The sequence below is a fragment of the Anolis sagrei genome, chromosome 2 (genome assembly GCF_037176765.1).
Source record: "Anolis sagrei isolate rAnoSag1 chromosome 2, rAnoSag1.mat, whole genome shotgun sequence".
Classification (NCBI taxonomy): domain Eukaryota; kingdom Metazoa; phylum Chordata; class Lepidosauria; order Squamata; family Dactyloidae; genus Anolis; species Anolis sagrei.
In genome coordinates, this window is record NC_090022.1 from 303,081,537 (window position 1) to 303,109,269 (window position 27,733).

A 27,733-nucleotide genomic window follows, 5' to 3' on the forward strand; every position below is an offset into this window, starting at 1 on the left:
TTCCCCTGCCCCTATATGAAATATGAAATGTCCCTATATGAAATATGAAATGTCACCTCTTCGTGAACCCAGCCTCTCATGGCTCCAAGAAACCTTCTCTCACATCCTGGGCCAGCTAATCCCTAAACAAAAGGACTCATCAAGGACATTTTGCATGACTGATAAACAAATGACTCCACTTCCTCAGACTTCGGAGAAGCCAAAGGCTTGCCCTTCTGAGGAATGGGTTCTATGGGCATTCTAATTATCTCTCACAAAAGGTGTTTGGTCACCTCAGTCTCCTTCCTTTGTGACAAATCCTCTGGCAGATACCGACTCAAGATTTCATCAACTGACTTCATATCCCAAACCCAAGGACAACAAAGGGACTGACTTCCTAATAAGCTTCCAGGAACCGAAAACAATAGATAAACTGGCTTGAAGGCTTGGAAAAAGCTATCGCCCACGCTTATACAAATATCAACCATTTCATCCATTCATCTTTTCTCCCAGTCCATTGTTTTCCTGCCCAGACCGCCTCCTTCCTTCCCATTGGCTGAGAGGCTGAAGCGGCACTGACTCTCTGATTGGCTAAGGTGCAGCTAAGCCGGCCTCACCTCCCAGGCAGCTGATGACTCCATCCAATCAGTGCAGAGCCGGCGAGGGGGTGGGAGGGGGTGGGAGCAGGAAATTTGAATCTGACAGCCTGTATTTTCCTATAAGAACTGTAACGTTTCCCTTTGCAAAACATGTCGGCTTTTGGCAAATGATTGCAGTTTGACATCCACTCCAGCTGGAACGAAATAAAACAACTCGGTGCCATTTTCTTCAACTTTGGTGAGATTTATTTGGGAAAATTCAGGAAATTTTCTTTTTGCATGCTTCTTTCTTGCCAGGGTAAAAGGATCCTCTTTGGTGGATCTGGCTGGCCTCTGCTTTCAAGGTGAGGCCCTCCAAATTCATGCTCGATATCAGAGAGGGCTGCTGGACAGCTCTGATTTTTTTAAAAACAAAAGAGCTTCATTGACAGAAATTAAATATTATCCATGCCAGGAACATTGGTTGGAGTTATATTGTAGCACTAAAAATGCACCAAATTTCCCTGAATTGCATGGCTGAAAGTTGGTCATGCTGCCCACAGCCATTCCCCCAATGACCTTGTTGATTCTCCCCCACAGGGTCCAAGCCGTGGGTCAAGGGTGTCGCCCTGGGAGCACTGACCGCCTGTCTCATTCTCCTGGCCGCTGCTGTAGGACTCGGGGTCCGGTGTAAGTAGCCATTCAGTGATGAGTGGCAGCCCTGCCTAAATCCCATTTGCTTCAACATCCCTAACTGCCCTCTGCCTGTCCTGGGTGGGGGCTGCTGAATGGGCCCCCAGTTCCAACCTGTACGTCTTGCTGACCTTTGGGTGCCAGAACAGGTAGATGTCTGTGGGTCAACGTGATGCCAAGCCGATGCCAGGCATCAATGCCAACTCTCACTATCTCAGGCTAGAGACCCAGAGCAGAAAGGCTGTAACTCAGTTGGCCCTGATTTGTCCTGGGGCGGGGGGGGGGGGTTGAGACTACCCTGGGCAAGGGGTCCCCTGTCCCTGAGGGTCTGCTTGTGCTGCCCACCCCTCTGATCCCCCCTCTCGCCCCTTCCTTGCAGATGGGCAGGTCTCTGGGCAGCTCCAGCAGGCATTGCAAGCGCATGCAGCCCACAGCAGCGCACAGGAAGGGAGCCTGGCGCAAAAGGAGGATTGGCTGCAGCAGGCTTTAGCCGAGCTGAACTCCACCCGGGAGGCCCTGAGGGAGAGCCAGGAGGCCACCAAAAACACCCAGGAGCAACTGCATTCCCTGGAGCAGGAGAAGAACCAGGCAGAGGCAGAGCTGAGACGGGCAAACTCCTGCCAGGAGAAGGGTATGTTCTCTGCGCCTGGAGTCTTCCTGGGCTGGTCTCAGGGTGCCTAGGTGCTCCAGTTGGACATCCCTCCACTCTCCCCACCGGTAATGTCGATATCAAATATTATACTGGGACTGTGCAGCTCCTGGCTGGGAGTCAGCTGCATTAAGATCACTACTGACCGAAAGGTCATGAGTTCGAAGCCAGCCTGGGTCAGAGTGAGCTTCCAACCAAATTGTGTAGCTTGCTATCGACCTTTGCAGCTCGAAAGACAGTTGCATCTGTCAAGTAGGAAACTTATGCAAGGAGGCTAATTTACAATGCCATAAAATTCTCCAGCAAGCATGCAAAGAATGAGGAAGTACTTCATCAGTGTCACAAATGGACAGTGAAGCGACAGCTCCCCTGGTGGCCAGAATACCCTCATGAAAAGCTGGAATGTTAAATGGCTTCTGTGTGTCTGTCTATGTATGTTGTGTGTCTATGGCATTAAATGTTTGCCATGTATGTGTACATTGTAATCCGCCCTGAGTCTCCTGCGGAGTGAGGAGAAGGGCGGAATATAAATACTGTAAATAATAATAATAATAATAATAATAATAATAATAATAGTAACCTTACAATTGTGTTAAAAAACAAAGTACGGATTGTCTGGAAAAGATGACATGATATGATTGAACTGCAAAGGCTCTGGCACAAGCCAGTCAAGGTGGTCCCAGTGGTGATGGGCACACTGAGTGCAGTGCCTAAAGACCTTGGCCTGCACTTAAATATAATTTTCACTGACAAAATGACCATCTGCCAGCTGCAAAAGGCCACCTCACTGGGATCTTCATGCATTATTAGCTGATACACGACACAGGCCTAGACACAGGCCCGTAGCCAGGATTTCGTTTGGGGGGGGGTTTGGGGGGGCTGAGTCTGAGTGAAAGAGGGTCTAGCCTACCAAACCTTTTGTATCATTACCCCAATACCCCCATGCATATGGGATATATTGAGTATGGTGATCAGATCATGATATGAAGAAACATAACAGTTTAAATAATGCACCAGGAAGGCCTTCTCGCGGAACACCCCCCCCCCCCCCCCCCCGGCTACATGCCTGCCTAGACACTTGTGAAGTCTCCAATGTGGGATCCAATACAACAGCCAGCAGAGTGTCTTCTGTGGACTCATCTTGTGGCGTTTCAAATAATAATAATAATAATAATAATAATAATAATAATAATAATAGAATCATAGAATCAAAGAGTTGGAAGAGGCCTCCTGGGCCATCATGCAGTCCAACCCCATTCTGCCAAGAAGCAGGAATATTGCATTCAAATCCCCCCTGACAGATGGCCATCCAGCCTCTGTTTAAAAGCTTCCAAGGAAGGAGCCTCCACCACGCTCCGGGGCAGAGAGTTCCACTGCTGAACGGCTCTCACAGTCAGGAAGTCCTTCCTCATGTTCAGATGGAATCTTCTCTCTTGTAGTTTGAAGCCATTGTTCCCTTGCGTCCTAGTCTCCAAGGAAGCAGAAAGGAAGCTTGCTCCCTCCTCCTCCCTGTGGCTTCCTCTCACGTATTTATCCATGGCCCTCATCATGTCTCCTCTCAGCCTTCTCTTCTTCAGGCTAAACATGCCCAGCTTCTTAAGCTGCTCCTCATGGGGCTTGTTCTCCAGACTCTTGATCCTTTGAGTCGCCCTCCTCTGGACACATTCCAGCTTGTCAATATCTCTCTTGAATTGTGGTGCCCAGAATTGGACATAATATTCCAGATGTGGTCTAACCAAAGCAGAATAGAGCATGGGGAGCAGGACTTCCTTAGATCTAGACACTATGCTCTTATTGATGCAGGCCAAAATCCCATTGGCACTCCAAGGACTCCAAGATCTTTTCCACACGTTCTGCTCTTGAGCCAGGCCTCATCGTCTCCCATTCTGTCTCTTTGCATTTCGTTGTTTCTGCCAGAGTCTCTTGCATTTGTCCCTGTTGAACTTTATTTTGTTAGTTTTGGCCCATCTCTCTAATCTGTCAAATTCTTATTCTTATTCTTATTCTTATTCTTATTATATAGACCGCAAAATATGAGAGTCTGCCTGGCAAGCATCAGTAACCAAAATTCCTAACCAGAGTTCCAGGTTAAAGACTCACAGGAAGCGTAGGCAAAGGAGAGAGGCGTTTTATTGCACTCTTGGCCCAGAAGCAATGCCTGTGGACTTCTGTGCAAAATAGTTTTATGCAACCAGGTTCCCATTGTTCCAGTTTCAATCGTCCCTCCCTTGCCCAATACTATCCTGGCTGCCTGCTACGGGGAGGACTGTCTTGAAAGGATGATGTTTTGAGGAGGGTTGTGCCTGAGGAAACCTGCAGGTTCAAAACACCTGGAGGAGGCAGGTTGCAGAAATGTGGCCAAGGGTTCCTCCAGAAGAGTGGAGATGCTGAAGGCCCTCCAGTTTGCCACCATTAGAAAGACGGGCTGGGATTAGGAAGGAGTTTCTTTGTGCAAGATCTCATTTTGCAATATGTCCACAGGCTGCTGCCCGGATGGCTGGACGCTCTTCCGCTGGAAATGCCTCTGGGTGTCCCAAGTGAGGAAGACTTGGCTGGAAAGCTGGAAAGACTGTGGAAAGAAATCATCCCAGCTGCTTGTGGCCAAAGAGCCCTGGGACCTGCAGCAGATCTGGGTTTCCCTGGGGAGGCCGGTGAGGATACAAAGGGTGCTCTCCGGGGCGGGAGGGGGCCAAAGGGCAGAAGTCAACGCCCAAAGGGACTCCTGAAATCAATAGAACTGAGCTCCAGCAAGTCAGTCTGGAGTTGGTTGTTTGCCTTGTTGAAGATGCTGACTTGGCCACGGTAGTCCACGCTCTTGTCACATCCCGCCTAGACTACTGCAACGCTCTCTACGTGGGGCTGCCCTTGAAGATGGCCCGGAAACTGCAACTAGTCCAACGCGCGGCAGCCATGATTCTAACAGGAGCGGAGCGCAGGGAGCACACAACCCCCCTGTTGCACCAGCTCCACTGGCTGCCGATTTGCTACCGGGCCCAATTCAAGGTGTTGGTATTGGCCTATAAAGCCCTAAACGGTTCCGGCCCAAGATACCTATCTGACTGCATCTCAGCCTATGAACCCACCCGGACTTTGAGATCTTCCGGGGAGGCTCTGCTCTCGATCCCGCCGGCCTCTCAAGCACGGCTGGCGGGGACGAGGGACAGGGCCTTCTCGGTGGTGGCTCCTCGGCTGTGGAACGCCCTTCCTGTAGACGTTAGGCTGGCACCATCGCTCATGACATTCTGTAGAAAGCTCAAGACCTGGATGTTTGTGCAGGCGTTTGAGTAATTCAGTGCAAGTGTGGTAATGTGAACTTAGGAACGGAACAATGACGACGAATTTGGATCACGTTTGGATGATGAGGCGATCGGGGGGGGATGGGATTTTGTGATAATTGTGTATTGTTGATTGCTTATTGGTTATTAATGGAACTGTGTGGTTAACTGTTTTGTATATTGATTATTGCTGTTTTTATTGTCCTTGCTGTTTGGAAACCGCTGTGAGTCGCCCTCGGGCTTGAGATACAGCGGTATACAAGAATAGTAAATAAATAATAAAATAAATAAATAAATGCTAACTGGGGTGTGCGTGTGTGTGCCTGGGTGGCTCCTTGGCCATGTTTGGTGCACCAGAAGTAAACTCAGAAGTAGCCCGAGATCCTTCCAAGGATGTCCCTCAGCAGTCATCAGTCTCCCAGTCCCTGTAAGCCCAATGAGGACAGACCCCTCCTGCAGAGTTTGAGGGAGAAGAGTCCCTGCTCCTTGCAAAGCATCTTCCCTTCTTTGCACGTTCCCAGCAGTTTGGAGGAAGGAGGGGGCTTCCCAGAGGAGTCAGGTGAGGGAACACAACGGAGCCCAATGAAAACCAGCGGGATTGCAACCCTCCACAGAAATGCCTGCACCAAATATTTTCCTTTCCATTCTAGAATCCTGAGCACTCCGATGGATACTGGATTGGACTTTACAAAATTTACGAGAGGGGGGCCTGGATTTTTATTTGGGCCGATGGGTCACACTACGAAGGGTAAGTGCACAGGCTTGTTCAGTTCTCTCGGTGCCAAAGTAAGGCCAGGATCATTACCAACCATGTCTCCTTTTTCCCCTCCTGGAGTTAATTTTGTGTGTTTTGGCCCCATTTTCTGTAATCTCTTGAGGTCATTGTGGATCCTGACCCTCCCCTCTGGGGTATTAGTTCTCCCTCACCATTCGTTCCCACCTGCAGACTTAGAATCACAGAATCCTAGTGTTGGAAGGGCCAACCAATCCAACCCTTCCTGCCAAGAAGTAGGGAACTCACATTCAGAGCACCCCCGACAGATGGCCATCCAGCCTCTGCTTCAAAGTCTCCAAAGAAGGAGCCTCCACCACACTCCGGAGAAGAGATTAGCATGGCTTCTATTCCATCATCCGAGTCATAGAATCATAGAATCCTAGAATCAAAGAGTTGGAAGAGACCTCATGGGCCATCCAGTCCAACCCCCTTCTGCCAAGAAGCAGGAATATTGCATTCAAATCACCCCTGACAAATGGCCATCCAGCCTCTGTTTAAAAGCTTCCAAAGAAGGAGCCTCCACCACATTCTGGGGCAGAGAGTTCCACTGCTGAACGGCTCTCACAGTCAGGAAGTTCTTCCTCATGTCCAGGTGGAATCTCCTCTCTTGTAATTTGAAGCCATCGCTCCATTGCGTCCTAGTCTCCAAGGAAGCAGAAAACAAGCTTGCTCCCTCCTCCCTGTGGCTTCCTCTCACATATTTATACATGGCCCTCATCATATCTCCTCTCAGCCTTCTCTTCTTCAGGCTAAACATGCCCAGTTCCCTAAGCCACTCCTCATAGGGCTTGTTCTCCAGACCCTTGATCCGTTGAGTCGCCCTCCTCTGGACACATTCCAGCTTGTCAATATCTCTCTTGAATTGTGGTGCCCAGAATTGGACACAATATTCCAGGTGTGGTCTAACCAAAGCAGAATAGAGGGGTAGCATTACTTCCTTAGATCTAGACACTATGCTCCTCTTGATGCAGGCCAAAATCCCATTGGCTTTTTTTGCCGCCACGTCACATGAGTCATGGATAAAGAGGTGGAATCGCCCTGGAAGGCATAGACCCGGAACGCTCCCATGACACCAAATAGTTCCAATACTGCTCCTTCTTCCCACACATCATAGAACCGTAGAGTTGGCAAATACTTTCAGAAGCCATCCAGTCAAAGCCCCTTCTCCCAGGCAGAAAAACACAACCCGATCCCTCCTGACAGATGGCCATCTGTTGGGATGGCTTGGATGGTGTCTTCCTACATGGGGGAAGTGGGTTGGACTGGGTGGCTCTTGGGGTTTCTTCCCATTCTTTGATTTCATCCCTGTTTTTCCCTATCCACACGAGCCTGCCTTGTTTTGACTGCAAGAGATCCACCCAGAGCCTGTTAATAGCTGGGTAATGAAGCTTGAGGGATTGCAGCCATAAAGTATTCTGCTTTATTCACAAGTATTTACACAGAGAAACATCGCAGCCCAGAGCAAGCACGTCTGCTCTGGTAAAAAGCATCAAGCAAGGATGGCAACTCTCAGCCTCCTCCTTCTTCTTCATAGCGATAGACACAACTCCCAAATTCCATTCAGGCATCCGGTCTCACACAGAGGAAGTAGGGAGTTAATACACACATATCTTTCTAGGAAACATACAAATCTCTGTGGTCTGTTACCTCTATACATGCTAGACCAGTGTTTCTCAACCTGGGGGTCGGGACCCCTGGGAGGGTCGCGAGGGGGTTTCAGAGGGGTCACCAAAGAACATCAGAAAACACAGTATTTTCTATTGACTACAGGGGTTCTGAGTGAGAAGTTTGGCCCAATTCTCTTGTTGGTGGGACTCAGAATGCTGTTTGATTGTAGGAGAATTATAAATCTCAGCAACAACGACTCCCAAATGTTAAGGTCTATTTTCCCCAAACTCCACCAGTGTTCACATTTGGGCATTATTTATTTATTTATTTATTTATTTCGGTTGCTTCTACCCCGTTCTTCTCACCCCGAAGGGGACTCAGGGCGGCTTACAAAAGCAAGGCACAATTTGATGCCCGCATCACATAACAGCAACAAGACAAAATAACATCACTTAACAGAAAACAGCAATTCTAGCAATAACATCACTTAACAGAAACAACAATTCTTGCAAGGCGAAAACAACCATAAAGCCAGTAAAAGCAATAAAACCAATACAAACCATTTCTCCTCATTGACGGTCAGCGTTTCACAATCTCATAGTTCAAATTCCAATTCCACAATTGTCAGTCCTGTCAGTCCTATCCATCTGGTTGTCCATATCTAGTTGTCAGATTGCCCGAAGGCCTGGTCCCACAACCACATCTTTACCTTCCTCCTGAAGGAGAGGAGGGATGTTGATGCCCTAATTTCCCCCAGGAGTGAGTTCCACAGGTGAGGGGCCACCACTGAGAAGGCCCTGCTCCTCGTCCCCACCAACCTCACATATTGAGTATCCATGCCAAGTTTGGTCCAGATCCATCATTGCTTGAGTCCACAGTGCTCTCTGGATGTAGGTGAACTACAACTCCCAAACTCAAGGTCAATGCCCACCAGACCCTTCCAGTATTTTCTGTGAGTCATCGGAGTTCTGTGTGCCAAGTTTGGTTCAATTCCATCACTGGTGGAATTCAGAATGCTCTTTGATTGTAGGTGAACTATAAATCCCAGCAACTACAACTCCCAAATAACAACTTCTTCAGTATTCCAATTTGGGCTTATGGGGTATCCGGAATCCGGTGTCAAACAGGGATGTGTTATTGCCCCAACTCTATTCTCCATCTTCATCGCTATGATACTTCACCTTGTTGATGGGAAGCTTCCCACCGGAGTGGACATCATCTATCGGACAGATGGCAAGCTATTCAACCTCAGCAGACTGAAAGCCAAAACCAAGGTTACAACAACATCTGTTATAGAACTCCAGTATGCTGATGACAATGTCGTCTGTGTGCATTCAGAAGAAGATCTACAAGCCACTCTAAACACCTTTGCAGAAGCATACGAGAAGCTTGGCCTGTCATTGAACATCGAGAAAACCAAAGTGCTCTTCCAGCAGTCACCAGCTAATCCCTCTCCAATGCCAGAGATACAGCTTAATGGTGTAACATTAGAAAATGTGGACCATTTCCGCTCCCTTGGCAGCCCCCTCTCCACCAAAGTCAACATCGATGCCGAAATACAACACCGCCTGAGCTCTGCAAGTGCAGCATTTTCCAGAATGAAGCAGAGAGTGTTTGAGGACCGGGACATCCGTAGGGAGACCAAGGGGCTTGTTTATAAAGCTATTGTCCTCCCAACCCTGCTATACGCCTGCAACACGTGGACTGTCTACAGACGTCACATGCAACTCCTGGAACGTTTCCATCAGCGCTGTCTCCGGAAAATCCTGCAAATCTCCTGGGAAGACAAGCGGACAAACGTCAGTGTGCTGGAAGAAGCAAAGACCACCAGCATTGAAGCGATGGTCCTCCAACATCAACTCCGCTGGGCCGGCCACGTTGTCCGGATGCCTGACCACCGTCTCCCAAAGCAGTTGCTCTACTCCGAACTCAAGAACGGAAAACGGAATGTTGTTGGACAGGAAAAGAGATTTAAAGATGGGCTCAAAGCCAACTTTAAAAACTCTGGCATAGACACTGAGAACTGGGAAGCCCTGGCCCTTGAGCGCTCCAGCTGGAGGACAGCTGTGACCAGCAGTGCTGCAGAATTTGAGGAGGCACGAGTGGAGGGTGAAAGAGAGAAACGTGCCAGGAGGAAGGCGCATCAAGTCAACCCCGACCGGGACCACCTTCCGTCTGGAAACCGATGCCCTCCTCACTGCGGAAGAAGATGCAGAGCAAGAATAGGGCTCCACAGCCACCTACAGACCCACAAGGAAATCCATGATGGAAGACCATCTTACTCGTCCAACGAGGGATCGCCTAAGAAGAAGAGAAAGAAGAAGAAGAAGAACTATAAATCCCAGCAACTACAACTCCCAAATAACAAAATCAGTCCTCACAACCTCTTCAGTATTCCAATTTGGGCGTATGGGGTATTTGTGCCAAATTTGGTCCAGTGGATGAAAACATCCTGCATGTCAGATATTTACATGATGATTCATAATAATAGGAAAATGACAGTTATGAAGTGGCGACGAACATAATGTGATGGTTGGGGGTCACCACAACATGAGGAAATGTATTAAGGGGTCACGGCATTAGGAAGGTTGAGAAACACTGTGCTAGACAGTTTTATACACACATGGTTATTATTTATTTATCGTGTCAGGCGCAACCAACAATTGCATTGCATTTTAACAAACAAATGGTTACAGCTTTAAAAACACACACTTTGCAATCTACTCATAAATCAAACACTGTGAATCATAGAATCATAGAATGAAAGAGTTGGAAGAGACCTGGTGGGCCATCCAGTCCACCCCATTCTGCCAAGAAGCAGGAATGTTGCATTCAAATCACCCCTGACAGATGGCCATCCAGCCTCTGCTTAAAAGCCTCCAAAGAAGGAGCCTCCACCACACTCCCTCCGGGGCAGAGAGTTCCACTGCTGAACGGCTCTCACAGTCAGGAAGTTCTTCCTCATGTTCAGGTGGAATCTCCTCTCTTGTAGTTTGAAGCCATTGTTCCATTGCGTCCTAGTCTCCAAGGAAGCAGAAAACAAGCTTGCTCCCTCCTCCTCCCTGTGGCTTCCTCTCACATATTTATCCATGGCCCTCATCATATCTCCTCTCAGCCTTCTCTTCTTCAGGCTAAACATGCCCAGCTCCTTAAGCCGCTCCTCATAGGGCTTGTTCTCCAGACCCTTGATCATTTTAGTCGCCCTCCTCTGGACACATTCCAGCTTGTCAATATCTCTCTTGAATTGTAGTGCCCAGAATTGGACACAATATTCCAGGTTAAGTGGTCTAACCAAGGCAGGAGAGAGCATGGGGAGCAGGACTTCCCTAGATCTAGACACTATGCTCCTATTGATGCCTGAGGCCAAAATCCCTTTGGCTTTGTTTGCCGCCACATCACATTGTAATAACAGAGCCCTCGCTGGGATTTTAATTCCAGGTGTTTTTCTTCTTCTTTCCTTTCCAGAACTGAGCAACCCATGCAATCTCAGCATCAGATCTGCGGAAAAGTGGACCGGGGGGACTTAGTGCAAATGGAATGTTTCTACCTTCATGGCTACATCTGTGAGAGGGCAGCCAGCCCCACTGGCCCAGTCCAAGCCCCCGGCCCCTAATAGGCAGAAAGGTCAGAGGGGATCCCCGCCCCCCAGCCCACCCTGGGTGAGCGCAACCCCCCTGATGAGAAGCAAGGCCTTTTTGCAGAACTGTTTTCCATGCCCCCCCCCCATATGCCCATGAAGCCCCCCACTCCCTGCACAACTTGCACCACCAGAGCTGGGAAATGGGCTAAGAGGACTCTGGTAAGCTTTGGGGGCTAGCACTGTTCCCCCCCCCCCCCCTTGCAGACCAGAACCTGACCAGCCCGGGGGCAATGGGGGTCTCGCTCCCCCAAGCACAACCACATGGACGCAGCCCTGGTGCCTTTGGGGGGTGTCTGCTCCCCACTTGGACCAAGTGCATCCTGCATAGATTCTGATGGAAGTCAGCAGCCCAAATGGCAAGCCAGTGCCCTCTCAGGAATCATGCTCATAAGGTTGAAGGGCTGCTTAGAGGCCACCCAATCCAACCCCCTTCTTTCTGTTAGGTAGGAAGGCACCATCCAAGCCCTCCTGACAGATGGCCATCCAGCCTCTGCTGAAAGATCTCCAGAGAAGGAGAGGCTATTGTCCACAAGGAAGTCAAAGGAAACACTCTCACCGTGCATGGCCCTGTATCGGAGAAAGATGGTCACAAGGAAGGGGAAAGCCTCCATAGAATCATAGAGTTGGAAGAGACCTAGTGGACCATCATTCAGTCCAACCGCAGCTCTAGATGATTAAATATGGTCTTCTATGAATGAGCAGGTGGTGACTACTGGATTTCATATGTTATGCATCAGGAACTAGAGCTGATGTGGTCTATCCAATGCAATTTTCTGAATCAGCACCCCAAATAACCAAGCTGAATCTCAAGTTGACCAAAACCTGATTCACAATTCTTTTGGTACTAATGTTGGAGAGGGGTCCCTGGTCATATATATATATTAGGCTTGGGTAACAACGGAAAAATTTGTTTCTAAACTTGTTTTGTTGTTAGGGGTCCATCGCATTTTGTTTTTTAAAAGAATTCCGAAATTTTCCTTTTAAAAATTTCAAAATTTATGAAATTTCGTATAATTACGAATCGATTCGTTAATGGCGGACGCGATTGCGCAATATGCTAAAAAAACCTCCAAATGGGACAGGGGGAACTTCTGAAGCTTCCCTCTCCCTCTGTTGTTAACTGTTGGTGTGAGAAAACACACAACTATAAAACTTGCACCAGACATGCCAAAATAATTACAAAATAATTACGAAATAATTTTGAAATAATTTTGAAATAATAACGAAATAAATTTGAAAAAATTGTTTCGAATCTAATTTACTCCTCACACTATTCCTGCATGGCTCAATATTGGATCGTAAGCTAATTTAAATACGAATTAATAACGAATTATGAAATTAACGAACGAAACCGCCCAAGCATTATATATATATATATATATATATATATATATATATATATATATATATATGGAACCACTGTGCTATAGCAATGATGTTGGGGAATGAGAGTCATGTACAGATTTGGGCGGAAACAATGGAACAAGGCAATTGTAATATGATAAATGTTGTAAGATCAATCAATAAAGGTTATTCAATTTTGAAATAAAAAGAAGTTTGGGGAAGTTGCTGAGATGGAGAAGCGGACAATGCTGATCAAGGAGAGATCTTTGACGAACTTCAGGTGATGAAGGCTTGATGAAAATACATAATACACATATTGGAAAATATATTTGATATAACCATATTAGAAATAGGAGTTAGAAAATATATAAGAGAAATGTATGTATGCATGGCCATTTCACTTGACTTCTTAAAAGCTGCAAAATTAGAAACGCCAGCATCTAGGAAAGGAATGTCTCAGGCCTGGCATATTTCAAGAGGCCGATAAGGGTGCCAGGCACCTTATCATGGGCCTGACTAATGAAGTGTCCATTAGGAGATTATTTCAAGCCTTTCCACTGAAAGCATTCACCAAAGTTTCCCCCTTTGTGCCCTATCTGATCGCAAGAGGAAAACCCAGATTAAGTTATCAATGCTTATCTCAGACCAATCTCAAGACAATAAGATTGGCTTTTCTGGCAGACCTGATGCCGGACTCATTAAGCTTCCTGGACTCCATAATCCACTCAAGAATGCATTGTATCTCAGGATGGATGGAGAAACTTGCTATCAGGTCCAGGAGACATCCTGGCGCTGGGGTTCATTAATAGCCACTCTTTAGATAGAGCACTAATGAAGATTGACAAAGTGTTGAATTTGAAAATATGCTATTGAAGTCAATGTAAAAGTAGAAGTTTATGATGCACATTGTGATGTCTACATGATGCCTGAATAATTATTTCAAAAAAGTATATAAACTCAGCATTTCCTCTGTTCTGTACCCTTCTTTCCTGGCTTACCAGGGGGTCCATATCCAGTTGGCGCCAATCGAGAATAAAGCGTGCTTTCCAGTGCTCAGGATCTCTCTTTGTCTCTTTTCCTCAAACCTTCTCCTTGCCATTTCACAGGAAAGGTTGGGACGTGCTCATTCCTATCTCACAATAGCTCTCTGGGAAAATGACAGTTGTTGAATTTCTGAATTAGGAGAGTGATACCTAACACAGAAGGGTGGTAATAGAATACTATTTAAAGGAAGTCTTGCACTCTATATCAACACTTCTATATTTGGTTTTACTCTTCCAATTCCTAAATCCTACATACGGGGTAAATAAGGGGTAAAAATCAACAAGCCATAGTACACAAACTATGCTAACCTGTGTTTCACAGGTTAGCATTGTTTGTTGTTGTTCATTCGTTCAGTCGCTTCCGACTCTTCATGACCTCCTGGACCAGCCCAGGGCAGAGCTCCCTATGGGCCGTCACCACCCCCAGCTCCTTCAAGGTCAAGCCAGTCCCTTCAAGGATACCATCCATCCACCTTGCCCTTGGTTGGTCCTTCTTCCTTTTTCCTTCCCTTTTCCCCAGCATCATTCTCTCCTCCAAGCTTTCCTTTCTTCTCATGATGTGGCCAAATGACTCCCTCTTTGCCTCTCATCTCCTTCCCTCCAATGAGCAGTCAGGCTTTATTTCCCAGAGTATGGACTGGTTGGATCTTCTCATGCTGTCCAATTATTATTTATTATTATTATTATTAACTTTATTTGTACCCCGCTAGCATCTCCTGAAGGACTCGATGTGGCTTACAAAGGCTGAGGCCTCAATAAAACAATATAACAAATACACATGAACCATAAATCAAATCAAAACATTAGTTCTTCCTCATGTTCAGATGGAATCTCCTCTCTTGTAGTTTGAAGCCATTGTTCCATTGTGTCCTAGTCTCCAGGGAAGCAGAAAACAAGCTTGCTCCCTCCTCCCCCCTGTGGCTTCCTCTCACGTATTTAGACATGGCCCTCATCATGTCTCCTCTCAGCCTTCTCTTCTTCAGGCTAAACATGCCCAGCTCCTTAAGCCGCTCCTCATAGGGCTTGTTCTCCAGACCCTTGATCATTTTAGTCGCCCTCCTCTGGACACATTCCAGCTTGTCGACAACAAACTCAATGTTTACATCGCTCCGAAAGACTTCGTCAGATAAGAGGCAAGGGTGGGGGGAAATGAAACCAATTTTTGGGCTTTGGGATATAAGGTTTGCTTCAAGGGAAAGCCTGTTAGATCAGGCATCATTTGGAAATCATGTTCATGTGCCTTGGAAATACTGTTCAAGGGGTCTTGTTCTTAGAGAGATTTTTATTATTATTATTATTATTATTATTATTATTATTATTTATTTCAAAGTTTTCTATACCAAGCTTCTCACCTCTTAGAGGGACTCAGCCCTGTTTACAGCCATAAAAACATACCATCAGTAAAATATCATAGTTCATAATTACAATAACACATTTAAAATAACCACTATATTTAAAAAACTATATTTTAGCATTTTGCGGTGGTCTAGCACTTTCTGGGTTATCTTTGCAACCTGTTGATTCCTGTCTGGATAAATACTGCCTTGGATTGTTTTTATACCTTTTGTGGACATTGCTTTGAATTACTGCATTTTACTGATCTTTTACATTTTGACATTTCCCTATTTTTACAAGCATTTCTTTCTACTGGCTATTTTACTCAGCTTCAATAAAAAGGATTGGTTTTTCACTCAACGTGTGGTGTGTGGACAACAAGTTAAACATGAGCCAACAATGTGATGTGGCGGCAAAAAAAGCCAATGGGATTTTGGCCTGCATCAAGAGGAGCCTAGTGTCTAGATCTAAGGAAGTCATGCTGCCCATGCTCTATTCCACCTTAATTAGACCACACCTGGAATAATGTGTCCAATTCTGGGCACCACAATTCAAGAGAGAGATTGACTCTAAGATGGAATGTGTCCAGAGGAGGGCGACTAAAATGATCAAGGGCCTGGAGAACAAGCCCTATGAGGAGCGGCTTAAGGAGCTGGGCATGTTTAGCCTGAAGAAGAGAAGGCTGAGAGGGGATATGATAGCCGTGTATAAATACGTGAGAGGAAGCCACAGGGAGGAGGAGGGAGCAAGCTTGTTTTCTGCTTCCCTGGAGACTAGGACGCAAGGGAACAATGGCTTCAAACTACAAGAGAGGAGATTCCATCTGAACATGAGGAAGAACTTCCTGACTGTGAGAGCCGTTCAGCAGTGGAACTCTCTGCCCCGGAGGGAGTGTGGTGGAGGCTCCTTCTTTGGAAGCTTTGAAACAGAGGTTGGATGGCCATCTGTTGGGGGTGCTTTGAATGCAACATTCCTGCTTCTTGGCAGAATGGGGTTGGGTGGATGGCCCAGGAGGTCTCTTCCAACTCTTTGAATCTAGGATTCTATGTTTTAAAATCAGAGGGTCTCGTTTCTGTTCTGGAGTGCAACAGATAGGTGATTTTCTTCACCAGCTAGATAAGCCCAAAATGTTTGCACAATTCAGTCTGATGCAGGGAAAACAGAACCTCACCCCAGCTTTGGAGATGACAAGTTCACTTTCTCGTTCTGAGTGGAGGCTGTGGGTGTGCGGAGTGTGTGTGCTTGTCTGGCTCCACTTCCTCTTTCCATTGCCAGTCCGAACCACGTGTTTTTCGGCACAAGGTGTACTCTAGTTGCAGGGCTGGGGTTTGTCCTCTGAGATTGCCCCACAAGACCCCCTCCTGCCCTCTGTCTGGCCAGCGATGGCTGAAGAGGTGACCTATGCTGACCTGAGGTTTGTGAAGAACCCTCCTGGGAACAAGACCCCAAGGGAAGGTAGGCATCCGGCAGGAAGGCAGGGGTCTCTCCCACCCCACAATGCCACACCCCCCCCCCCCCCCCCACAATGCCTCCCATTCCCATTTCTCCCTTTCCAGGGCATGGAGCCGAAGAAGGGGAGCTCACCTATGAGAACGTCCAGGGGGTGAGACCAGCGGGGAAAGAGGAGACCCCAAGCGCACCCAAAGAGGACACAGGTGAGCCCCTGGGGACCCCACACCTGCCTTGATTTCCCCCTCTTCTTCCTTAAAATCTGATGGGAATAAGGTAGAACCAGTTGGATCCCATTCATTAGCACACCTAGGAGTCAGCTTCTCATTCCAGACCCCAGAAGTGGGGAGACCTGAGTGATCCCTATGTACGTTTCCCATATACTGCTTTTAGGAAGGCTGGGAACTTTGAAAAAACTGTTTGAATTGTTCGCAGAATATTGGCTTGATCATATCATTGTTTTAGATGAATTTTGTGGCTGTATTATGACACCAAGAGCACTCGGTAGAGTCTCTTTCCTTCTCTGGAAATGTTTAAGGAGAGGCTGGATGGCCATCTGTCATAAGTACTTTTAAAAATATTAAATAGGTTCTTGTATTCCGCTTTTTGTGAGACAGGTTGCATTAGGCACTTTCAGAGAAAAAATAGACACAGACTCCAGTACTAGGTTTTATAATAATTATATTGGTTACATAGAAAAAGGGGAATATTGCATTAACATTTACACATATACTCTAACATTCAATCATCATCCATTCATTCATCAAGCATTCTTACCATTCTTCTTGCTGAAGATGATCAGCTTCTTGAGAGGAGAAGGCAGCTGTTCACGATGGCGTTCAGAAATGGTGTTCAGTTGATATGACACACACTCTGAGAGAGAAGGGTCCTTTTATGTAGTTTTTCCTGTTGATGTGGTTCTGAAAGTTGTAGATTACTGACAGACAGATTCCATCAGTTCTTGGACAGATGTTGATTCTGATTGATTGGCTTTCCTCATCCAGGAGCCTTGTAAACATTTCTGTCAGGAGCCACAGTGTTGACTTCCTTACTTAAAAGAACCATTGTCTTTGGCAATGTAAACAAGTTGTTTTTCCACCAAGAGTTAATCAAGTCAGGATGTCAACAGTTCTCAAATCTCATCAGCAATTTTTAATTAGTCCACAAGTCCTTTGCCTCTGTCTTGTAGTTTTCCAGGCCTCATCCCTTAGAATGGTCTCTTCAGCCCAGTTGGGCCACATTCATACGCCTTTCATACAATCTCACTCAAACCATACAGCATATTTTATCATGACACATCTGCCTGGAGGGCTTGGATGGTGTCCTCCTTCATGGCAGAAGGGAGTTAGACTGGACAGCCTTTGGGATACCTTCAGGGGCGGCTCGTCCATTACGCGAAGTAAGGGGTCGCAGAACACTTTTTTCGCCAGGGGCGCAGAGGTGCCTCTGTAAATGCGCTTGAGGAGCGCCCCCTCAGCTCACAACAGCCCTAGCAGTCCGGGGGGAGCCTCGGCTTTCTTGCCTCGCTGCCGGTTGATCCTCTTCCCAAAGGGGCCGGGCCCTTGAGCCTCGCCTCGCCCCTCTCGTTCCTGCTCCACCCGACCACCGGGTGCGCGAGCAGAGCCGGCACTCAATCGTTCTCCACGTTCGATCCCTTCCCCATGACCGGCTCCCTTTCCCGATCCCCCAGCGCTCCACCCGCCTCCTCTCCTCTCCCCAATCCGCGGGTGGGCCAAGAGGCGGAACCGCCGCATCTGGCCCGCTTCGGGTCTGGAGGTGTGTCTGAAGACCCCAGCGTGCGCACCAAAAGTCGCCTCTTCTCCTGACTTTCTCTTCATCCATTGGGACCAAGAGAGAGAGAGAGAGAGCCCCTCCGGCTGGAGGTATCTCCCACCTCCGCTCCCTCCTTGGTTTTTGCGCCTACCTTCAGGAAAGGTGGGCATCTCCACCGCTCTCTCTCTCTCTCTCTCTCTCTTGGTCCCAATGGCTGAGGAGAAAGTCAGGAGAAGAGGTGACTTTTGGTGCACACGCCAGGGTCTTCAGGCACGCCTCCGGACCCAAAGCGGGCCAGGCAAGGGAGCAAGTGCAGCAAGTGTAGTTGCTGGGATGTATAGATCACCTACAATCAAAGAGCATTCCGAACTCCACCAATGATGGAATTGAACCAAATATGGCACACAGAACTCCCACGACAAACAGAAAATATATATCAATGATTGGTTGGGGGGGGGGGTGCACCAAAATACTGTTTGCTTACCATTGAAAATTACCTAGGGCCGCCTCTGGATACCTTCCAGCCTTTATGATTCTATGTCCCAATTGTTTGTAAGGATGATGATAGCATTGGGTTGCTATACTACTCACAGCAACCCAGTGATTCTGGCCAGGAAAACCTTCGACAACACAATGACAACACTGTGTTTAAGTGAAGCTGGAAGAGAATTGTAAGAAGCAGAATCCTCATTCATTGAGTGTGCTTTTATGTACTGAGTGGCCTTAGGTGAGTCCCACTCTCTCAGCCTCAGAGGAAGGCAAAGATGACCTTCTTTTGAAGATATATTGCCAGGGAAACCCTACGACAGGTTCACCTTACGGGCATCATGGCTTGGGAATGAGTAAAGGGCAAGAGTTCAGTCCTTTAAGGGACACAGCCATTCCTCATCTATGGCCAAATTTCTTGTGTTTTGGGGATGGCTTTGCAGCCCCCCCCCCCCATGTAAAGTGACCACCTAATCACCTAAGGACATCTAATCACCTCTCAACAAAAGTTTGCTCCAGGCACTGTCAGGCCATTAAATGCTAATCAAGGTGGTCAGTTGAAACATTCACACCTAGCTCCAGAAGACAAGAGTCCTTTGTCTCACCCTGGTCATTCCATAGATATATAAACCCTTTTTCCTAGTTCCAACAGACCTCAATACCTCTGAGGATGCTTGCCACAGATGCAGGCGAAACGTCAGGAGAGAATGCCTCTAGAACAGGGCCATGTAGCCTGAAAAAACCTACAACAACCCAAAGTGACCACCTCTCCCATATTTCCTGGGAACCCCTTAATTCCATCAATTGGGAGAGAAGGGGTCCTCCCATCTGGCTCTCCCTTATATTAGAAGTACAGCATCCTTCTCTTTGTGTGTGTGTGTGTATGTGAGGAATGGGGAAGGGCTTTGGGAAGTGGGGCTTATGGAGAGATGTGCAGGAGGGAAAGAGAGAGAAGTGGAGGAGGAGGAGGCTGGAAGTGGGTTCCACAAAGTCCATGATTCCCCCTCCCTCCATATGTTTGTATCTCAGGATAAACAGGTTCAGGTCTGAGCTGTCTGCAAGCCCCTTCCCCACACTGATTATCTAGTTTTATGGTTTACATGAAGCTGAGAGATTGCTGCCCTCAGAAACAGAGGCTCAGCGTATGCGCATGTGTTAAACCTCTTTATTGACAGCCAAGCCTTTGATTGCCCAAGATCATCACCTTTTCTTCCAGGAACCTTGAACTTTGGTTTCCTAAAGCTGCTGTATTTGCTTGGCAGGGAACTGGACATTTGAGCCCCTCTGAAGCCCATCACCATCTTGGAAAGAAGTGACCAGTGGAGTGCCCAAAGCAGGGTTCCGTCCTGGGCCCGGTCCTGTTCAACATCTTTATTAATGACTTAGATGAAGGGCGAGAAGGCAGGATCATCAAGTTTGCAGACGACACCAAATGGGGAGGGAGAGCCAGTAGTCCAGAGGACAGGAGCAGGATTCAAAGGGATCTCGACAGATTAGAGAGATGAAGGGCCAAAACTAACAAAATGAAGTTCAACAGGGGGAAATGCAAGATACTCCACTTTGGCAGAAAAAATGAAATGCAAAGATACAGAATGGGGGACAATGCCTGGCTCGAGAGCAGTACGTGTGAAAAAGATCTTGGAGTCCTCGTGGACAACAAGTTAAACATGAGCCAACAATGTGATGTGGCAGCAAAAAAAGCCAATGGGATTTTGGCCTGCATCAATAGGAGCAGAATATCTAGATCTAAGGAAGTAATGCTACCCCTCTATTCTGCTTTGGTTAGACCACATCTGGAATACTGTGTCCAATTCTGGGAACCACAATTCAAGAGAGATATTGACAAGCTGGAATGTGTCCAGAGGAGGGCGACTAAAATGATCAAGGGTCTGGAGAACAAGCCCTATGAGGAGCGGCTTAAGGAGCTGGGCATGTTTAGCCTGAAGAAGAGAAGGCTGGGAGGAGATATGATAGCCATGGATCAATATGTGAGAGGAAGCCACAGGGAGGAGGAGGGAGCAAGCTTGTTTTCTGCTTCCTTGGAGACGAGGACGCGGAACAATGGCTTCAAACTACAAGAGCGGAGATTCCATCTGAACATTAGGAAGAACTTCCTGACTGTGAGAGCCGTTCAGCAGTGGAACTCTCTGCCCCGGAGTGTGGTGGAGGCTCCTTCTTTGGAAGCTTTTAAGCAGAGGCTGGATGGCCATTTGTCAGGGGTGATTTGAATGCAATATTCCTGCTTCTTGGCAGAATGGGGTTGGACTGGATGGCCCATGAGGTCTCTTCCAACTCTTTGATTCTATGATTCTATGATTCTATGATCTCTTCCCATTTGTTTCCCCAGGATTGTGCCCTCCCAGGGGGTGTCTTGGCAGCTCATTGCTCCTTCGCTCTGACCAAGTCTCCCTCCCAGTCAATGCTGACATGGATCCCAGCCAGCCTCTTTTTTGGCCAATCAGGAGAGGGACTGGAAGTCTGAATAGCTGTCAGAACGGTCTTCTTTTTCTCTGTATGTGTATGCTTGTACCTTTTGAAGCTGTGCTTGCCTCCTTTTTGGCCAAATCGTAATACATCTCTGTGGCTTGTCTTCAACCTGTTGAGTTGGTTTCTCTGTCCTGGCCTCTGTTGTTTAGTATATGCTCGCCAGGCACGGGTCCTCTTATCCGTGGTCCTAGTGAACCAGTGCAAAAGAACCCCTGTGATTCTCCCCTCCAGGGTCCAAGCCGTGGCTCAAGGGTGCCGCCCTGGCAGTACTGACCACCTGCATCATTCTCCTGGCTGCTGCTGTAGGACTTGGCGTCCGATGTGAGTAGCCGCTCTGTGTGTTTGTGTTCATGTGTGTTTGTGTGTGTGTGGCAGCCCTACCCAAAATCCATTCTTCTTATTTATTTATTTATTTATTTACTATTCTTGTATACCGCTATATCTCAAGCCCGAGGGCGACTCACAGCGGTTTCCAGACAGCAAATAGCAAGACAATAAAAACAGCAATAATTAATATACAATAACAGTTAAATTACACATTTCCATTACTAACTAATAAACAATCATCAATACACAGTTATCACAAATCCCATCCCCGATCGCCTCATCATCCAAGCGTGATCCAAATTCGTCGTCCATTGTTCCGTTCCTATGTTCAAATTACCAAAATTGCACTGAATTACTCAAACGCCTGCACAAACATCCAGGTCTTCAGCTTTCTACGGAATGTCATGAGAGATGGTGCCAGCCTAACATCTACAGGAAGGGCGCTCCACAGCCGAGGAGCCACCACCGAGAAGGCCCTATCTCTCGTCCCCGCCAACCGTGCTTGAGAGGCTGGCGGGATCGAGAGCAGGGCCTCCCTGGAAGATCTCAAAGTCCGGGTGGGTTCATAGGCCGAGATGCGGTCAGATAGGTATCTTGGGCCGGAACCGTTTAGGGCTTTATAGGCCAATACCAACACCTTGAATTGGGCCCGGTAGCAAATCGGCAGCCAGTGGAGCTGGTGCAACAGGGGGGTTGTGTGCTCCCTGCGCTCCGCTCCTGTTAGAATCATGGCTGCCGCGCATTGGACTAGTTGCAGCTTCCGGGCCGTCTTCAGGGGCAGCCCCACGTAGAGAGCGTTGCAGTAGTCTAGGCGGGATGTGACAAGAGGAGATAGAACTCAATGAAATATAGATGGGGACTGCTCATTGGCCACACAAATGACCTTTTGAGATCAGGGCAAGTGGAAGTCTGGGGAGATGTCCAAACCCAGGCTTGACATGATGGCGAGCTGATGCCAGGCATCTTTGCCAACCATAGCCATCTCACCTGCCCAAAAGCCCTACAGCAGAAGGGCTGAAGCTCATTGAGGTCTCTTCTGGGGAGTCAGGCTTCATGTTCCCTGCTCCCCACGAGTGTCGCCTTCCCCTCTTATCTTTCCCTCTTGCTGCCCTTTCCTTGCAGACTGGCAGGTCTCTGGTCAGCTCCAGAGGACATTGCAAAAGCACGCAGCTCAGAGCACTGCCCTGGCACAGAGGATTGATCTCCAGGAAGGGAGCCTGACACAAAAGGAGGACCGGCTACGCCAGGCCATGGCCGAGCTCAGCTCCACCCGGGAGGCCCTTCAGAAGAGCCAGGAGGCCACCAGAAAGACCCAGGAGCAGCTGAGGGAGGCCAGCCACAGCCTGGGTACTCTGAAGCAGGAGAAGGACGAGACAGAGGCAGAGCTGCAGCAGACCACGGAGAAGCTGGCCTCTGCCCAGGAGGCCCTTCGTGAGAGCCGAAAGTCCACTGAAAAGACTCAGGAGCAGTTGCAGGAGACGGAAGAGTTCCTGAGGGAAGCCAACCGCAACCTGGAGGCTGTGAAGTGGGAGAAGGAGCAGATGGAGGCAAATCTGCACCAGGCAACCATCTGCAGGCAGGCAGGTACGTTCCTTGCTTCCTGGGCTGGTCTGAGGGTGATTAGTATCTGCTCTTGGTGCCCCTTTCTCTTTTTTCTATTTTCCTTCCAGATGTGCTGGTTGCCCCCTTCCCAAGTGGCGTCTCTGCCAAGCATGCTTCCTTGGCATTTCCAAGGGCTGGAGCCACTCTGTGCTTCCGCACGGGCACTCACATGCATGCATGCCCAGCACCAAGCAGTTACTGGTCTTGTGTCCATTATGGTTTTCTCCAGAGACAATTAGGTTATCTCTCTGGTGGGGTGAGAACATCACCCATTGAGGAGAAGGGGCAAGCTTGTTTTCGCTGCCCTGGAGACTGGGGCACAATGGAGCCATGGATCTGAATGGCAGGAAAAGAGATTCCACCTAAACATTAGGAAGGTCTTCCTGATAGTAAGAAGAACTGCTCAGCAGTGGAGTCCACTGTATATTGGAGGCTCCTTCTCTGGTGGCTTTTAAGCACAACCCATCTGTGGGGGGTGCTTGGATAGCGTGTTCCTGTCTAGCAAAACGTGGCTTGTCCTGGATTAATCATAGAATCATAGAATCAAAGAGTTGGAAGAGACCTCCTGGGCCATCATCCAGTCCAACCCCATTCTACCAAGAAGCAGGAATATTGCATTCAAATCACCCCTGGCAGATGGCCATCCAGCCTCTGATTAAAAGCTTCCCAAGAAGGAGCCTCCACCACACTGCGGGGCAGAGAGTTCCACTGCTGAATGGCTCTCACAGTCAGGAAGTTCTTCCTCATGTTCAGGTGGAATCTCCTCTCTTGTAGTTTGAAGCCATTGTTCCATTGCGTCCTAGTCTTCAAGGAAGCAGAAAGGAAGCTTGCTCCCTCCTCCTCCCTGTGGCTTCCTCTCACATATTTAGACATGGCCCTCATCATATCTCCTCTCAGCCATCTCTTCTTCAGGCTAAACATGCCCAGCTCCTTAAGCCGCTCCTCATAGGGCTTGTTCTCCAGACCCTTGATCATTTGAGTCGCCCTCCTCTGGACACATTCCAGCTTATCAATATCTCTCTTGAATTGTGGTGCCCAGAATTGGACACAATATTCCAGATGTGGTCTAACCACGGCAGAATAGAGCATGGGGAGCATTACTTCCTTAGATCTAGACACTATGCTCCTCTTGATGCAGGCCAAAATCCCATTGGCTTTTTTTTGCCGCCACATCACATTCCTGGCTCATGTTTAACTTGTTGTCCACGAGGACTCCAAGATCTTTTCCACACGTCCTGCTCTCGAGCCAGGCCTCATTGTCCCCCATTCTGTATCTTTGCATTTCGTTTTTCCTGCCAAAGTGGAGTATCTTGCATTTGTCACTGTTGAACTTCATTTTGTTAGTTTTGGCCCATCATCTCTCTAATCTGTCCACAGACTGCTGCCCGGACGGCTGGGCTCTCTTTGGCTGGAAATGCATCTGGGTGTCCCAAGAGAGGAAGACTTGGCAGAAAAGCCAGGAAGACTGTGAGGAGAAGTCATCTCAGCTGCTTATGCCCAAAGAGTCCTGGGAGCAACGGGGGATCTGGAGTGTCCTGGTGAGGATGCAAAGAGCCAAAGAGGTAAGAGCTACCCCATGTGTCTTACAGTCTTGACCCTCCTGGCCTGGCAGAGTGCGTGAAGGCAGTAGTCAGTGCCTCCCTGGAACAAGGCAGAATCCCCACTTGCCAACCGAAAAAGGCAGCCTTGAACCCTTCCATAATGGATAAATATCGGCCAGTGCAAGGTATTGGAGCATGGGGTGGCCTCTCAACTCCAGGGGTTTCTGGATGAAGTGATTATCTAGATCCATTTCAGTCTGGTTTCAGGCCTGGTTATGGGACTGAGACAGTTTTGGTTGCCTTGATGGTTGACCTATGCAGCGAACTGGACAGTGGGAGGGGAGGGGTGTCCCAGTTGGTTCTCCTGGACCTTTCAGAGGCTTTTGATACCATTGACCATGGTCTTCTCCTGGGCCGCCTTGCTGGGATGGGACTGGGAGGCACGTCTTAGAGCGCTCCTTTCCTGGAGGATCCCTGTTTGAACCCCTGTCCATGTTCTGTCCATATATGACATTGCTGGGAGAGGTCATCTGGAGTTTTGGGGTGCAGAGCCACCTGTATGCAGATGATGCCTAACTCTCCTCCTTCGTCCCACCTAAAGCAAAGGAAGCTGTTGTGGTGCTGAACCAGGGCAAACAAACTGATGTGTAAACTAGAAAAGATGGAGATGCTCCTGGTCAGTTGAAGGACACGTTTGGGAATAGTGATTCAGCCTGTACCGGATGGGGTCATGCTCCCCTGGTAAATACAGGTCTGCGATTTGGGCGCTTGGCCCCTGGAGGCCCGGGATTCTGTGGTGGCCAGCCATGCCTTCTTTGCACACTTCACACCTGTGTGCCCACTGCACCTACTCTTCAAGATGCCAGATTTGGCCTCGGTGGTCCATCCCTTGGCTACATCTCATTTGGATGGCTGTAATGTGCTCTCTGTGGGGCTGCCTTTGAAGAGTGTTTGGAAACACCAGCTGGTCCAAAGTGCAGTGGCCAGGTTGCTAACCAGGGTTGTCTATGGGGAGGGTGCCCCACTTACCCCCCCCCCCCCCGTGCAATGGCTCCAATGGCTGCCAGGCTGTTTCTGGGTACAATTCCTCTCTCCAACAACACTTTCTTCTTCACCCCAGAACCTTCAGCGCTCCAATGGATACTGGATTGGACTTCACAAAATTAAAAAGAACCAGAACTGGATTTTTCTTTGGGTTGATGAGTCACGCTATGAAGGGTAAGTACACAGGTTTTATTCAGTTCGCTTGGTGCCAAAGTAAGGCCAGGATCACTGCCAAACCTGTCTCTGTTTTTCCCTCCTGAAGTTCATCTTGTGAGTTTTACCCATATCAAAATACATACATACTAGGCCTGGGTAACAACGGAAAAATTTGTTTCTAAAATCGATTCGTTTTTTTGGGTTTTTTGCGTTTCAATATTTAAAAGAATTCCATTTTTTTTTAAAAAAAAAAAAGTTCGATATTTACGAAATTTCGTAAATGGTAAAAAAATTACAAAACAATAATGAAACAATAACGAAACAATAACGAATCGATTCATTAATGGTGGCCGCGATAGCGCAATACGCTAAAAAAACTTCTGAAGCTTCCCTCTCCCTCTGTTGTTGACTGTTGGTGTGATATTATAATTTTTTTTCACTAATTAAACAAAAAACAACTATAAAACTTGCCCCAGACATGCGGAAATAATAACGAAACGACCTCAAACCAATAACGAAACAAATACATAACGAAATACGAAGCATTTACGAAACGAAGTTAAAAATTCGTTTCGTTTTTAAGTTGCTCCAGAATGGTTCGTTATCGCTTCGTTAACAAAAAAATAACGAATTTTTAATGAAGTACGAATTAACGAAACGAAACCACCCAGCCCTAATACATACAGATATTGATAAAATTAAAATTAACACAGATCAAAAGCTCTAGTGAAAAGCCAGGTGTCTTAAGCGCTAGAGTAAAAGGCCCTCAGTCACGTATGGCTCTCATGTAGGGTGGCAAGGAATTCCATAAGGCAGGAGGGGCAGAAATGGAGAAAGCCCACCTGCGCCTGGTCCTTTCCAAACGCCCTACTCTAGGACCCGGTATATAGAGTAAGTTGCATTGAGCTGGTCATTGCGACCTTCGACGATGGGAGAAGGAGAGGCGGTCCCTAAGGTACGATGGACCCTGGCCGTAAAGAATTCTAAAGGTCAGAACTAGCATCTTATATAGACCACGGTACTCAGTTGGAAGCCAATGTAAATGCCGCAACACTGGTGTTATATGGCACTTCATAGGCATTCTTGTGAGTAGCCTGGCTGCCGCATTCTGAACAATACGGAGCTTTCGGGTCGTAGACATCGGAAGGCCCACATACAGAGCGTTGCAATAGTCCAGCCTAGATGTGACCGTGGCATGGATGACCGTTGCCAGAGCCTCGTCAGAGAGGGAGGGTGCCAGTTGCCTCGCTTGTTGTAAATGGAGAAAGGCCTGTTTGCTGGCAGCAGCCACCTGAGCTTCCATTGTCAGCTGCGAATCCAGGATGACACCTAAGCTCTTAACAGTAGGCAAAGGAGACCATCGGCACCATCGAAGGTGGGCAACGGACGAGTCAGACCTGCCAGGTGGCCATGCCAGAGAATCTCAGCCTTTGCCGCGTTCACCTTCAGTCTGCTAGCACGTAGCCAGTTCGGCAGAGCTTCCAGGCATAAGGTGAAATTGTGTGCTCTGAACGCAGAAGGAGTTGAGTGTCGTCCGCATACTGATAGCATACTGATAGCAGTCCAGGTCAAAACTCCGAGCCAAACTAGCAAGTGGTCTAACGTAGATGTCGAAGAGAAGAGGGGAGAGAATTGCACCTTGGGGTACCCCACATAGGAGAGGAGATCTTTCAGAGACTTGATCCATGTACTCCACGCATTGGCTCCGGTTTTGGAGGAATTAGTTGAACCAATTGTGGGCCTGACCGCGAACTCCGGACATGGCAAGCCGGTGAATCATTAGATCGTAGTCAACGGTGTCAAACGCTGCGGTAAGGTCGAGAAGTACCAGAAGCGCTGATCCGCCGCTATCAGACTGGCGACGAAGTTCATCTGTAATGGCAACCAGGACTGTCTCCGTCCCATGACCAGGGCGGAAATCTGACTGGAAAGGGTCCAGGCTGGCTGTG

At 48.0% G+C, this 27,733-nt stretch overlaps 2 protein-coding genes across 2 annotated transcripts in view; both read left to right on the top strand.

The window, feature by feature from the left end:
- LOC132768299 (B-cell differentiation antigen CD72-like) overlaps window positions 1-11,397 on the top strand; it is a 46,895-nt gene extending 35,498 nt beyond the window's left edge. The window contains exons 4-7 of the mRNA XM_067464726.1: window positions 1,630-1,881; window positions 4,381-4,550; window positions 5,825-5,922; window positions 11,023-11,397. Coding sequence (XP_067320827.1) covers window positions 1,630-1,881; window positions 4,381-4,550; window positions 5,825-5,922; window positions 11,023-11,170 — 668 coding nt within the window. The 3' untranslated portion in view covers window positions 11,171-11,397. The remainder of the gene's footprint in view (window positions 1-1,629; window positions 1,882-4,380; window positions 4,551-5,824; window positions 5,923-11,022) is intronic.
- Window positions 11,398-16,212: 4,815 nt separating this feature from the next.
- On the top strand, window positions 16,213-27,241 carry LOC132768245 (B-cell differentiation antigen CD72-like). The gene is made up of 7 exons (XM_067464867.1): window positions 16,213-16,374; window positions 16,476-16,574; window positions 21,346-21,435; window positions 22,564-23,025; window positions 24,421-24,605; window positions 25,705-25,802; window positions 27,094-27,241. Exons 1-7 carry the CDS (start codon window positions 16,302-16,304, stop codon window positions 27,239-27,241), a joined length of 1,155 nt encoding a protein of 384 aa, XP_067320968.1. The 5' UTR covers window positions 16,213-16,301.
- Window positions 27,242-27,733: the final 492 nt, after the last annotated feature.

Excerpts from the sequence above, each read along its gene's own strand:
- LOC132768245 (XM_067464867.1), top strand. The coding sequence starts at position 16,302 with ATGGCTGAAGAGGTGACCTATGCTGACCTGAGGTTTGTGAAGAACCCT. Across the intron at positions 21,436-22,563 it reads TGTAGGACTTGGCGTCCGAT|ACTGGCAGGTCTCTGGTCAG; the intron begins GTGAGTAGCCGC and ends CTTTCCTTGCAG. Across the intron at positions 24,606-25,704 it reads GGATGCAAAGAGCCAAAGAG|AACCTTCAGCGCTCCAATGG; the intron begins GTAAGAGCTACC and ends TCTTCACCCCAG.